The sequence below is a fragment of the Halyomorpha halys genome, unplaced genomic scaffold (assembly GCF_000696795.3).
Source record: "Halyomorpha halys isolate HHAL.00 unplaced genomic scaffold, Hhal_1.1 Scaffold239.1, whole genome shotgun sequence".
NCBI classification, from domain to species: Eukaryota; Metazoa; Arthropoda; class Insecta; order Hemiptera; family Pentatomidae; genus Halyomorpha; species Halyomorpha halys.
In genome coordinates, this window is record NW_027114928.1 from 362,924 (window position 1) to 378,803 (window position 15,880).

Genomic DNA, 15,880 nt, shown 5'->3' on the forward strand with positions numbered 1-15,880 from the left:
TATCCAGAGACCAACATAACGTTGGTATAAGTATGAAATAGTGTAAATTCGAAACGGTTAGATTAAGAATTATTTTCTAATTCCAGTCTTAAGAGTTATTTTTTTCGACTCGATAGTTTATCATTTTCTATTGCTTATTATTAAAAAAAACAACTTAATATTATTTATTTTTTTTTTTTTTGATAAGTATGAATTTTACATTGGGAATACGTGGTTTCATACTTTAACGATAAAAGCCGATGAATACAAAAGTAGTCATATTCTCATCACATTTTATTTTCATAAAAAATTATATATTGAGTTATTAACTTCAAATGCATCAATAATTAGTTTAATATGCTTCAGACTGATCACTTTCAACAGTGCTTACTTACCATAAACTTTATATTACTTTCCCTGAAGTGTTGAATGAAAATCTCTGAAATTGAGATTTTTCTTACAATACTTTTGGATTTAATGGCTTAGAAGAAAGTTATTCCTAGTTTTTTTTGTTTTGTTTTTTTGTCGTATTTGTAATATATACTACTTCAATCCCAATGGTTTTGAATGGGTTAAGTGAATTTCCTTGTTTGATTTTTTTTTACTAGTTCTGTTCTTTATTCATAATTATCATAGCAGTGATTAGTATGCTGGTCTGAGATTCAGTCAAAATACTCAGAGTTTTAGCTTTGTTTCAGTCTAACACAGATTATGCATGTTAAACGAATGACTCGTGTTTAGGTATAAAATAATCATTGTTTTAGCGCTCTGAATTATTTCGTTGTTTCACATCATTTGGTGTAATTTTTAGCGTATACAAGCTTCACTTTATTTAATTAAAAATCAAAGATATCTAATTATCAATGGAAGTTATTGACTCTTTTGGAAAGGATAATAGTATTGATTCGGTCTAACAATTCTATGCGATAAAAACTGTTTGTGATTGTGTCCAACTTTAGTAAACATTTGTTTCTTATGTTTAAAAATAAAATGTATTTATTTATTCATTATACTACTACCAAAATTTTGATGTTTAATATCGTTTGTGGTTCGAAATTCAATTTTTTAGTGTTCAGTTAATTCACTAAATATGAAATTAAAAAAAAATACTGTAAAACCATAGGATCGAAAGAAAATGGTACTTAGTACTCGATGGTTCACGATCAAAGTGGCTTACCGTGGCAAATTGATACGAGGAGGTAACGCAACAAGTTGATTGATCGTAACATAGTCGAGGACTCATTACATACAGTTTCCGAGCTATATGGAAATGAGCTTTTCATGAGGAAGTAATTAAAAAGACAGGAGGTTGGGAGGGCGGTAGGCCAGGGGACACGTGGCCACCACGTGACTGTTATCACAGAGCCCACGTGTCGGCAGAGCAAACAGGCTAAACAAGATTGGGGTCGGAAGCGCACCGCCTCCCAGATTAGCTTTTGTTCCTCCGGCGGTTGACCGGTTCCCGCCCTAAAGCTCTGCCCTTATCAGATAATGGAGGTTCTAATCACCTTGTCCTAGATGTAACCACCATCATTGAAGTCGATTTCACAGATATAGGCAATATCGATTCCTTTAGTAACTATGACTCATTCATATTAATTATCTGATATCAAAATAAAGATTCAAATTATTGCAAAAACTATGTTATGGAATAATTCTTAGTAATCAGTAACTACCCTCAGATCCTTCTCTTAAAAATTTCGGCACCTCAAATGGGCACAACTGTCGAAAATTCTACAGTGTGTTTCTGGGTTAAATATCCTTACTGAAAATATGAATTAAGGATTTCAAGACCAAAAAACCTATAAAAAGTCCCAAATTTTTAATAAATAAATTATTATTCAATAATAAGTGTTAAAGTACTTAATTAACGAAATGTAAACGTTAACATTTATGGATTATCTCTATAGGAAGTTTGGTGAGTCAATACATAAAAAAATTTTCTTTTGAGGTTAATGACTTCCAATTTAATGAAATTTTTATTAAAATTATCACCACGTGGTACAACGTTTCGGGACCACTGTCCCATATTCATGCACCTTAAACCTCAAAATTTCTTCTAGGAAATCATGTCACAATTTGTGACTACTCCTAAGGCAGTGATGGCTGTACTAAGGAGTAGTGAAGATGCACAAATTGTGACATGATTTCCTAGCAGAAATTATGAGGTTTAAGGTGCATGAATATGGGACAGTGGTCCCGAAACGTTGTACCATGTGGTGATAATTTTAATAAAAATTTCATTAAATTGGAAGTCATTAACCTCAAAAGAAAAAATTTTTTATGAGTTAACATTTATGTTGTTCAAAGAAGTTAAATGATGTTGAACGATTTATAATACATATCTCCTTTTTTTCCGTTTAGCCACTTCTGCTGCGGAAGAAAAATGTCGAGTCTATCTCAAGGTGGATCACTTTAAACGATATTTAACATGATCGTTTAAACGAACTTTGCATGAATAATGTAATTAGAAAACATATTCATTTATTTATTATATCCTAAGTAATTCATTACAAATACAATGTTTAGAATTAATATCTACTAGACAAAGCGTTAGCGGACTTACTTTCATAGGGAATTTATTATTTATTTTAATATTTATTTATTGCTATTTACAACTGTACATTATAATACATTTAGTAAATCTGATCTCAGTTAAATTGGAGTGTTACAAGCGTGTAGAGAAACTACCCATTGCTAGCACTCTATCTTTTTTTTTTAAATCCTTAATTCATATTTTCAGTTAGGATACTTAAACCTGAAACACCCTGAAAGAGTTCCTAATGACGAAAATAATTGTGAAATTGTTGCTGAAAATATGATGAAATATTACCAGCTTTATGAACAACTGAAGGAACTTCGTTAGAAAACTTAGGATCACAATGCTCGAGTGGTCGAAAATGAACCACGGTTGGCAGACTCAAGTTATTCAGCATCATATACTGCTAGACTTATCTTGAAGGTTTTTGCACCCCTCTGAACAGAACCTTGTTGTGTTACGGTGTACCAAATTTTCATTTTCCATTGTACTAATTACGTCGGAGCTACATTAACGTTTAGTAATTTTATTTTAATTAGTGCCTCAAAGGCCAAGAATTACAATTGGCAGTGATTTGTCTACCCGATGAAGCAGTCTGTACCAATTTGAGGACATAATACCCAATAAACAAGTTATTGGTCTATGGAGAGACATGACCATTTTAGTAAATAGTTTCATGTTTGAGTTGCTACCATTACAAAATTAGAGATTCAACGTTGGAAGAAATAATCAAAAGAAAGCGGAAGTCCTAATCAGATGAGGACAGAATGTAATTCGATGGAGATGAGGGAAGATCGGGACGTTTACAGACGGAGGAGAGGAGCAGTTAGGTAATTGAGTAAAAATCTCTCCCCGAGAGTGGAACCAATATATTTTAATTGGGTAATGCAGGGGGTTCCCTCTTATTCAGATTAAAGCGGATAATTTAAGTGAGGCTATCGATTGTCCGCCGACTGTCCTGCTCCTGAACGACCCATCTAATTGCGATGGTACACCTCGGGGAAGGGTTAATGGATTGTTTTGGTTCACTGCCTTCAACTTCCCTACTCCCTCTTTTATCCGCTAGCGAAATTTCTGTAGATGTTCTTAACTATTAATTTTTATTTTCTTTAACAAGATAAATATTATTTTCGGATAAGATTTCCCGCCAAAAATTCAGGTTTATAAAAAAACAGTAAATAGCTAACTATTCAACATTTCGCCAATTCAAGCATAATAAACAGATAAAGGCAAATAACATAATATAAACAAAAAGACATGAAATAAAGCAAGAAGCCTTGTTTTTTTAGAAGTTTTCAATTTTGTAAACGTTTTTTCTTTTATGTTTAATTTTATTTAATCCGCACATTGTACATTATATATTTTTTTATGTTATTGAGAACTCATTATATGTTGAGGTGTTTTGGAGCTAGGCACTCTTTCTTGTTGGATTTTTTTCTGAACTGTTGATGTGGAATGTGTAATCGTTTGTCCGTACCGATGATACTTCCATTGGGGAAACGTTGGCTAGTTATATAACATGTATCTCTAGTAGAGGTAATTTCAGAATAGTGAAAGTACAACAGCGCTTGTTTTTATGCTAATAGTTAAACTTGGTCAATGATTGATTACATAGAGCAACAATCACCATTTACTGAGTGATTGTTGTTGTTTGTTCTATTTAATCAGGACACCCCAGCAGAATCCTACAATGATCGAAATTTCGTTGACATTTAGTCTATCTTTTCTACAGCTGATTCCAAATTTAAATAATAAAATACCGTTAATGGCAGACGGAGGTTGCCATTAACTTTTTAATTTCTATAGTACCTAATAACCTTCCAACCGTATTTTTAATTACCTAGTGTCCATCCAATTCCCACAAAAAATAACATTAAAAGCTTTAACCAAAATTGTAAAATGATAGAAAGATAGATACAATGTAACATAAATATTATAAAATTATGAAGAAGATGGTCAGGGTTGTAGTCACAAAAGAAATAGAAATAGTTTAAACTATTTATTTTCCGACTTTGCGCTCCACTTTGTAAGGTTTCAGTAGAGATGTTCAAGTCGGTAACTTCAAAGTCTCTGAAGGTATCGACTTGAACAGCCCTGATGTAGCCCTAAGAAAAGGGGCGAGAAGTTGGAAAATAAATAGTTGTAAACTATTTCTATTTCTCTTTTAACCGCAACCATGACTATCTTCTTCATAATTTGAAATTATACAGTCAATAATTTATATATATAATAAATATTATTGGATCGTTATAGTCTCTGTGGATATCTATGTACTCTTATATATATATATTTTTTTCTCTTCTTTTATTGTTATTAGAATATATCTTAAGATTTATGATTTGTTAGTGGATTTTTTTTTCTTCTTATTTATTAATTATTAATTTTTAATTAATTTTCTACTTTTGATGTTTTCATTTTCTTTTATATTTGCAAATATTTATATAAACAATAATTGTTCCTTTTTGTTAATTATTTTTATTTCATCTATGTTTGATTTTTTTCATTTATGTTATTAGAACTTAGCCACGCTATGATTTTCGGGAAAGAATATGGTTTTGTCTCTTTTGATCCTTTCCAATATCTCTTTTATTTTTTTTTATTTTTCATATTCTGTTAACTGTTGTTTATTTTTTATCTTCTCCAATTTATTAGTTTAGTTATACTTATAAACTATATTCTATAAGTTTATTTTTTAAATTTTGTATCATACTCTAAGGCACTAATACCTCTTGCCGATGCCTGTAATATTATTCAAGTGGGACTAGTCCTAGAATAAATAAAGAATATTATTATTACTATTATGGAAAGAAAACTGACAACGATGTACCCATTAAAATATATTTGTCTTTTACTTATGTTAATAAAATAAACTAATTTTTTTTTTAAGTTCAAATATTGAAAGTTCTTCGGGTAAGAATAAAACATTCTTTCATGCACACTGAAAAATAGAATCTTTCTCTATAAAATATCAAATGGTTACGTCTATGAATAGTAACATTTTTCAAAACAAAATTCAATTGTTTCATTAGTCATGTATTTATACTCCTATCTAATCAAGGATTTATGCCATAACTGTCTGTTTAATATTTAAATGTCATCTATTTTTCATTCCATAAAGATAGTTTAGATTAAGTTTCAGGTAACTTAAGGTTAGGTTGTTATGGACACGCAACGGCATTTGTCTTTTGTGTCCTTCGTTACTCCTTTTTTAATTTCTATCTTTTGTTTTTTTCATAAAATCTATTCCATCTTTTCTTTTAGAATTTCAATTATTTTCATGCCGGTCGATATATGTACCGTATATTAGCTGAATGAAAGGAAAGAGAGGGGAGGAATAAGAGTTGAGAAGATAGCTCCGGAACAGGATTAGGCGAGGGTAAAGGGTAAGGAATTAGGAGAACTGGAGTTAGACCAATTCCAACGGCTAAAACTTAATCATGGAACATGCTATCCGTCATGGCGGACCGTGTGTGTCTGCTTGGTTACCTTCATACCACAACCCCCATCTTCCGCTTCCTTCAACTTTGTTAACAGTAATATTTTCTCAAAGCTAGATTCACGTCTCAATATCTTAGATTGAAACTTGAAAGTGAAATAAAAACATCTTTGTGAACTTGTCACCGAAACTAAGTTTTTGACATTTTATAAAATTAAAAAAAAATTCGAATAGGACCGATATATGTTCTGTAATACATAAAGTAGAACTGACGTTATGTTTATTTAGCGCTAAAATTAGTTTTTCTCTGTATTAACTATATATCAAAACCCTTCAAAGTCATGCTTGCATTTATTCTATAATAGGTCTTATTATACTTTAATTTCCAACTTCTTTTGCCCTTTCCAGACGGTGAATATTAAAATTTATTATGTATGTACCATTTTTTAAGTTGATTTAATTTTTTTTTTGTTATTTTACTAATGTTTAAACCCTTCATCACATGTCAAGCTTTTCTCGATTTGTGGTGTGGTCTAGCATTCTCTTTAGAGATGTAATATCATTTCTCCAAACTACAAATAAAATTTAATATATAAAAAAAAGAGAAATGTTATTTAATTATATTTCCCTGGTTTTCAGTTTTAATATTCTTTATTTTTTGAAGCCGATTGGCTTATAACATACCTTCCAGAGAGATCACTAGAACTATACAAATTGAAATCTCAAAACCGGACAGCTGAGTGAGATGCTATCCACATCAGTATGGGGTCTCTAACTTTTATTTAAAAAACAAAACAACTTCCTGATTGAACTCTACACCCAATATTGTTACTGGATTGTCGTGATGCAGCAGGCTTCACTCTCAATGCAGCACTAACTTTCTCAAAAATCAAATGAATTTCAAAGATTTTTATTTTATATTAAATTAATTTTTTCTTACTATCCTATTAAACTATTAAATCTTGATTCATAATGAAAAATTCTTACTTTACTTTTTAACGTTTTTAAGCAAAAATGAGGTTAAATATAAAATAAATATGTTTTAAAATCAATTTTTTGGAAGATTAAAGTTTTGTGTTATTACATTGAGGGTGCAGCACATACCAGTTTGTTGAAATTATAGGAACTTATAAAATCTTTATGTAAACTTATAAATAATAACTGGAGAAAAATTACTTCTCAAATAAAATATATATACTGGCCCTCACCTGTTTGGTAACGGAATCAATGAGCCGTACGAAAATATCCTGCTCCTGCCGTACACCTGAAACATAATTCAACATTATAATCAATAAATAGTTATTAAAACCATTAGAAGAGGATTTTTAATCGAATAAATAACGCAAAGACTTTTATTTCGTTAAATCATGAATTGAAAGCCCCTTCAAATGGTTTTAAGAAAGACTAAGTCTACTTCAATCTCAATCTACATCAAGTCTATTTCAAATGAAAATCTCAAATTTTTTTGACAACTTAGAAACCAAATCTAGAAAATCCCAAATTAATCCTCGATTTTAATTTTTACAAAACAATAACTTTTTAAATATAGAAGTTTTTCTAGAAGTGGACTGTCATTAGCCAAACATAAGCACTGAGAATACCATTCAACATTACACCGTGATTTATAAAAAAAATAAATAAGCCCCATTGTGATAGATTTATATTATTAGTGAATTTAAACCACATAAATTTTCATTCAACATCTATTCTGTTGCGAGTCGGGCCATGTTTTAAAAGAACTCTCTTTTGTTTCAAATGATTTATGAAATCTTATTAATTGATCTGTGGTCCTCCAATCCTGTCACACCCTTTATATACTCATGTCTATCAATAAATTATCAATCAAACAAATATGGTAAAATTAAATCTAATTATTTTCACATTGAATATTGGTGTCTGCATTGTCTAATCAATTTTTTTTTTCAGATATACCGATCCAGATTGTAGTGTTCTACCACGTCCTTACTGTATGTATGAAAATTAAATTTAACAATTTCATTAATAGATTTAAACTATAGATTGATTGATGTGTCCTACCTATCGGGTATTTTTCGTTAATTATATGTTTAATTCCATATCGAAGCTATGATCCGAATTCATATCCTTGTAAATCCGAAAAGATATTTATAATTATAATAAAAAATAAAAATAATGATCACTTAAACCTAGAAAGAATTGTCAGTCAGAAAATAATGTATAGATACCCTATAAAATGGTGATGTAATATTTTTAGAATTATTCGTGGAAGTGGAAGTGCCACTTTATAGAAATGATTTTCTCAAAAACTGCTCAAAATATTTTGATCAAACTCGGTGAATCAGAGAGAAATTAAATGATCTATAGTAACAGCTAGATTTCATCTTCATTGAAATAGCTTAACAGGGCTTGAATGGCAAATTTAAAGAACATCTTCCTCTAAAGTACCTTCAATTTTGTTTATTTCAAATAATTAACCTTTTAAAATTTTAACTATAAAAAAAAAAAAATGGAAAAATATGACCTATGAAAGAATTTAATACTTGAAGAAGTTTGTCGGGGGGTGCGGTCAGCAAAGAACAACATAAATAAACAAAACCATATTTATTTATTTTATGCCGACGTTTATAATTAAAGAATTTAATTTAATTAACTATAACTATTAAAGAACATAATTAACTATTAAAGAATTTAATAGTTGCCTGAAGAAGAAATAAGCAGGTTAGAGAGTGGGATATTGGAGACAGCCGGGAGTATCTAATTTCTCCCAATCGCAATTATTCATCATTTCTTTGTTATATTTTGTTAAACTTTGGTATTTTTGGCAGGAACGGAGTTGATATTCGTTCTCACCTTGAGAAATCCTAAAATATGAATTTTCTTAATAACAGAAAAATAAAAAAAAATGTTATAAATGTTCTTATCCCAGGATGTGAAAGTTCCGTTATGGGCATCGCACCAGATTTTTCTAATCGTTCAAAAATCGAATTGCAGTTTTGTAAATTGCAAGGTATCACAGCTCAGGCAATTATTATAGGCTTTTTATTATTTGTTTTTCCTAATAATATGTTCCATGTTGATAAACAATAGGCTTATTCTAGCACGATTTTTATCATTCAAACTGACACAAGTACTCTACATTTTTTTCTGAAAGAAATAAAAAAAACTGCACTGGATTGATGTTTGATTGCTTTTTTTTATTTGATTGCTTTTGATACTTTTTTTGGGTAGGGGGGAAGTGAGAGGGGAGAGTGGTGTTATTAATGTTGCAAACGAGTAGTATATTGGTGTGTTTTCTTTGAACTTGCACCAGCCATTCTCTAAAACCTTGCAGTATGGAAAGACTTGGGGTTAATTGAATGATGAATATTTCCATGTTAGGATCGCCCTGAAAAATAAACGCCGCCTTTGTGTTTAAGAGACAATGCCCCATAGGACGCCCTAACGCTCTCAACTATTTATCGTGTTAAGGGATCCTTAGCTTGCTCGTCAATCATTCACTACTTCCTTTTCACACCGCACTGTCGGCGAATCCACCATCCACTTTTTCAGTATTTCCTACACTTTCTGGGGTATATTTTCTGGTATTTGAGTGTCGTTCTGGATTATATTACAATATTTTTTTCTAAAGTATATTTGTTATTATTCCAGTTACAGTATTGCTGAGACTGAAATAGATATGAAAAGAGATATGGCCGGGCAACGATCTGATAGGTTTATCATTTGAAACCGACAGAATAAAGTCCGAAATCAGACCGAGATGTAGCTGGGGGATCATTTATCTTAGACACTGTCGATTGAGAATTTGACTGAATATTGTTGACTAAAATTGTTGGTAATATCGGCACTGAACCAACCTACCGGTTCATTTAGCTTTACCATGTACCATGCTTACTATTATTAGATTTATTTCCATTTAGCTAGCTGTAAATATACCTTCTAAATGTTATTTGATTATTGATTATTATATTAACAATAAAGCTGGCCAAAAATTCAATGTTTATTTATTAATAAACCATTTATAAACAAATCTGTACTGCTTAAACCCGTGAAGGATTACGGTTTCGGAAATTAGTAAGGAGGTACTAGACCATTGGTTGTGCAAGTTGGTGACCTTGTCCGAATCACACTCGACCGCCAGATTTCTCCCCAATTAAGGATACTCACTTTATGAGGCTGGGTGGACTACAGAGACTTCTCTGAAACACGGACTTGACTCACGGCTATAGAAACAGAATAAATAATTAATAAAATAAAAAACTACCACAGCCGGATTGGAACACGGATCCTTGTAGTGGGCCTGTGTAGCACAGTACCTTTTTAGTTATAAATGAACCATTAATTACTAGAAATTGTTTTCATTGTAACTTAGCTAGTTTTATTTATAAATACCTTTTTCACAAATCTGCTTGACAAGATATTATTCTTAAAATCTTATAATAAAATTTGAAACATAAATGAGTTATTGACAAAATTTGCAAAAAGTTCGTTAGAAAAAAAAAGTTGACGCGAATTGGAGAAATCAAATCAAGAGGTAATCTCAGAACTTATTTCAAAAATTACCAAACTCTGCTAATTATGGGTGTAAATTTTTACGCGTTTTTTAAAGTTGATTCTAATTTTGAAATTTTAGTAACTAAACGTTTTTTACAACTTTTAACTGGTGTTTTAACGCATTAACTTAGGACTAATAAACATTTAAAATATTTTTGTAATATAGCATGACTATTGTTCATCCTCTAAATAAATTAATAAAGTTAAATAATCAATTTATTGTTTGTTCGATCTAGTTTAGTTTCTTAGAAAGTTATTTATTTATATCTCTACTTTATTATAAGTATTAAAGGGTTTAGGCTTTTAAAAAGAGAATTCTTACGATAACTTAGGGACATAATATTTAGAACTGAACTTATTACGTCTTTAATTAATGCGTCTTAATATATCAACACTTTTAGGATATAATAACTTCAATTCAATGTATTTTAAATATGTATTGTTTTAGATTTATAGTTTTTATCAATATTTCTTTCTGATATTTTTGTAACATCATACAATATTTTCAGAACTACTTCAAAGGAGTGATGCTGCATACAGTGCTAGTATTAGGTTATTATAAATCTGTAAATTCAAGAGAATTTTGAAATTGAGTATAGTGAGAAGTAATTCCATATCTGACTCGAAATTCGTTCTATAAATTCCCTAGCATAACAAATCTAAAAATCTTCATATCACTGTTATCATCATGCACATCGGCATACTAAATAAAATGTTTTGTAAATTTAATTATAAAAATGACACAGATCTAATAGCAAAAATTAAATTTAGTAATTTTTGCTTATCTTAATGTTTTTGGTGGACTGAAACTGAAAATGAACTCCGTTATTTCCAGTTGCGGCATCTAGTATATTATGAAGTTCTTTAGATACTATACAAATTTGAAGTTAATCGATTGAGAACATTAAGTGCTATGAACGATTTTCTTGATTTGAGTGCTACAAAACTGGTATTATATATCATGAATTCGTGAAAATTTGTAAATGATGATGAAAACGGTGTTCATTTTCGGTTTCAGCGAACCAAAGAACATAAAGATACTCATCATAAAAAAATCGATTTTGTTGACCTGGCAATGTTAATCGACTGATTTAATTTAACACTTTTTACATTAAATGGTAATACAGAGTGCGTTCTTGTTGTAGTATAAATAATTTGGGACTAATATTTTATGTTAAATGGCATTGTTTTATTTTATTGATTAATGGAAATCAATTCCCAGAGGTGGTCAATGAAAGGAAGTCTGGAAAGAGGAGGAGTATATGGATTTTAAATGGTCCTCCGGGGAACGGATTATGTTGAAAACCAACCTGGGACCATTAGCAGACCTTTCGGATTTATCCAAGATCGTTGAGACCAAATGACCGAGATTATGGCCTTAAATATCTGCAGGTCCCTGGATTCTGGATTACAGCCTTCCTTCGGCTTGAATTATTAATATCCCATTAGCCAACGGTCAGCCTTTCCGATAGCGACAACGGCTTCACTTCTCTAGGGTCTGCTATTCATGCAAATCAGGATCTAGGATGCTTATAGGAGCATTTTTAAACGTAAAAATCTGTTGTAGCCACTTACCATCGCAGTTGAGTTGAAATTAATCCTTCTCCATTTCAGAACAGATATTTCTAAATTATTCACTGTGGCAATACTTAGTTTCCCGTAATAATTTTAAAATATCAATTATTTTAAGAAAACAGAAAACCCATCACAGCCGGGGAGGTTTAGTACTTCCCTTCTAAACTTTAGAAAGTTGGAACAAGATTGTTGAAATTAAAAAAAAAAAATATTGGCAATGTAGGTTAATTCAGTATTTTGAACATAGATTGGAAACCTAAAAATGTAGATTTAACACGACAACATGGAATAAATCACAAAAATAAAATAATTTTGTTTTAGGAAAACATTTAAGATCGTTTTACTCCAGAACAGGTCTGCCAGCGAAAATAAGTTACAGAAGACGGCAGCATTGTGAAGTAGCTTTGTTGTGTAATATATTTAGATTATATAATTCCTCCATTCGTTTGTTATACAACAAATCTTTATTGAGAACTGTATGATGTAATATTTACTATACTAGCATATATTCTTTATAAAACAACATATATTAAAAAAAAAAAAAACACTACAACCTATAAAAGGTTTTCATTACATTTTAAGCCTGTACTACTCCTAGACCAATGGTTGTGCAGAAGGTGATATGGTCAAGCTTAACCACTAGATTTTTCCTCAATTAAAGAGTACCCACTCCACCAGCCTTTTAAAGGTTTTTCCAGGAGGGTCTCCCAACCTCAAGGTCGATTTATGCCTAATATGATAGAATAAGTAATTATTTGTAAAAGCCGTACTCGAACCTGGCCACAGAGATTTTGGTTTTCTTTTTTTTTGTAATATTACACTCTTTCTTATGTTTATATAAAATGCTAATGGCGATCATAGAGCTCAATCACTCGATATTTACAAATATATAAATTAAACTATAGCAAAATAAGAAATAGAATAATAAAAAGAAAACTACTAAATAAATAAAAAGCAAAATTAAAAATAAAGTGAAATAGCATAGGCTATTTCATATTATTTGAAAATAATGTTAATATTTCTATTTAAAATTCAATTCTAATACCTTACCATTTGCATACAGGAGCTGTAGTCGGTATTGGATTCCGTTGTTCGTTTTTTGCGTTTCATTTTCCTGAGAAAAAAAAATTAATTAGTGCAATGTTGAGAGAATATATGAATTTTTGAAGTATTAATTATGTTCTATGTAATAAAATCTCAGATAAAGATTCATATGAATGATTTACATAATATTTGTAATGTGCATTATACACAAGTGGGCCATCTTGCATTTTCGATACTCTTAAATAGTTTAAAACTAAATTTTAAAATAAATATAATTCACTTAAGTTATGTCATAATAAGAATCACAAATGTCAATACGAACCGATCTCTTTTACAGTAAATAAATATTTATTTAAATCCTTATTTTATTTTATTTTTTTATTCAGAACAATCGCATTTATAAGAGGTTTTAATTCCAATATATTTATACTCATAATATACATTTTTGTGATTTATTGGAAATAACATGTTTTCAATTTCTATTTACAAGTACTAAATTTAATGTTTGTACTTTTTTTGGTTAATTAAAGAAATTTGTGTTAAAAGTTCTTTTTTTTTTAAATTTTAACTTAGGAATAGTAGACTAAAAAAAATTAAGTTATTAAATGTTACCACTCGCCGCTTTTTTTATTTTATGTCATAGTTACTTTAAAAGACCATGGGTCTTACGTTAATTATTTTTAACACATTATTAATAGCTCTTAATCGGACGCACTACCCATAGTACCTCTGATTGTTACCTTTAAAGGGATTATTAATGTACAATTCCCTAGGCCATTGTCTTCCCCTGGCATAACTGGCATGGAGGTCGTTAATTTTGGAAATCGAGCTGATAATGTATGTATCTTCTGACACGGGTCTGCTTAAGACAACGTTTTGCCTGAAGCATTAAGTGTTAAATAATTACCTACATCAATTTCAAAATTATTACATTCCAAAATTGTATTGGATTATTATAATGCGTAGGGATAATATTTTTTGCATTAATTAGTAAATCTAAATGACTTTATATTAATGAATCAAAGGATTGTATGGGATATTATAAAGCATTAAGTAATAGGAAACAAAAATAAACTGCCAAGAGATCTAAAATGGACGACATAACTAATTGAATTGGTAGCTATAACAGGGACCCAGACAAGCCTTTTAAAAAGTAGAATCGTTTAGCCAGCCCTGGAGTAGTGATATTTATTCCCGTCTCGCAAAATATACAGATCACAGATTACCCGCAGGGAATTATTTTATTCATACAACAACGGCCAGAAAACTCAGTCCAGCTGTAAGTGGTTTTGTAGGGCCGTACTGAGATATGCAAATTAAACGTTTGGCCCTGGATTGTAGAGGTTATTGGGATCAATTTATTTATGCGTGAGGAATAACTATTTATTCTAGAATAATTATATCTTACTATTTATATTGGTTATATCTTATTATTATTATTTATCGTCGTTAAAAAAAAATAAATAAATAAGCATTAAGAAAAATCTAAGTTTTATCGTATTCTCCCTTATTATTCCACTTCATTAATTTATTGTCATCATAAAGATATTAATAAATTAAATAATTTCATAAAATTTTCATATCATATTTCTTTTTCTTAGCACTGATATGGGTGGAAATGATGGCGCATAAAAATCGTGGCGGATCCAAAAGTCATCCACAGTTATAAAAATAAAAAAGGTTTATATATAATAAAAATAAAGAAACTCTTATATAATGCTCTATATTTGATTTAACTTATTATATTAAAGAAAGAAAATGCTGTTCTTTTGAAAATGTCTCTTGGTTTGACTTTGACACCATTTGAGCATTCAGCGGCTCACGTACTGGAGGTTAAACGTTTCCCCCTCTATGCATCGAACTCCTATATCAGAATGAAAACAAAAGAGTTTGATCGGGGTATATTGGGTCTTGTGCAGGACTCTGTACGGTCAATTGTAGCCAAGCGATCCCATGTGTACGTGTGGATGTGTACGTTTTCCTTCCAATTTCTTCCGAAAATCGAGAACTACCGGATCGGAAATTAGAACCCAATGCAAATGTGACGTAATTCATTTCCAAAGGAGAGGGATTCTTTCGTCCAGATTGTCTTTTACTAAGTATTGAGTCAGATTTTTTTTTTTAATTTATTTATTAATTATTTTTAATCTTCAAATGTAAATATGAGCAGCTATGTCATACATATAACGTGCTGACAAGCATTTTATTTAAAAATAAAATTGAGTAATATTAAAGATATAATGATGGGTAAAATTAAAAAATATTTATAACAAATTATTTGAATGGATCATCCTAATCATCCCTTAAAGAGGCAAAGCCTTGTGTGAATTATATTTTCAAACTTATTTAATTATGGTGGATGAGCAATGAAGTAGTATTGGACGAGTGAATGTATTTCCTCAGTCAGTAAAAATAAAGTAAGCCTCCGTCAGCTATTCATCACTTCCTCTTGTACAAAAAAATGTGTTGAATGGAATCGTGACTAATTGGGAACGTTAGCAAAAATACGGCGCGTGTAATAAAAAGGATATCGTTTTAGGTAAAAAAAAAAAAATAATGAAAAAACTGGGATACTTGACTGACCCCTCATCGTCTCTCGTTACTGGGATCTCATAATTGGCAGGCTATTTATCAAAGAGGGGTGTGTTGGAGTATTAATGTTTTATTTCATTGAGTGAGCTTTCCAAGTTACAAAAAATAAATTGCTTGATCGCACTTTTGTTTATATATAAAAATATTTTTAAAAAATCCTAGAATAGGTATTTTTCCTTATATTT

At 30.3% G+C, this 15,880-nt stretch overlaps 1 protein-coding gene across 1 annotated transcript in view; it reads right to left on the minus strand.

Moving 5' to 3' along the window:
* kn (EBF transcription factor knot) overlaps window positions 1–15,880 on the minus strand; it is a 137,651-nt gene that overhangs the window by 101,226 nt on the left and 20,545 nt on the right. Inside the window, exons 3-4 of the mRNA XM_014419477.2 lie at window positions 13,110–13,173; window positions 7,163–7,218 (exon numbers count right to left, since the gene is read on the minus strand). Of these exons, the coding sequence (XP_014274963.1) occupies window positions 7,163–7,218; window positions 13,110–13,173 (120 nt within the window). The remainder of the gene's footprint in view (window positions 1–7,162; window positions 7,219–13,109; window positions 13,174–15,880) is intronic.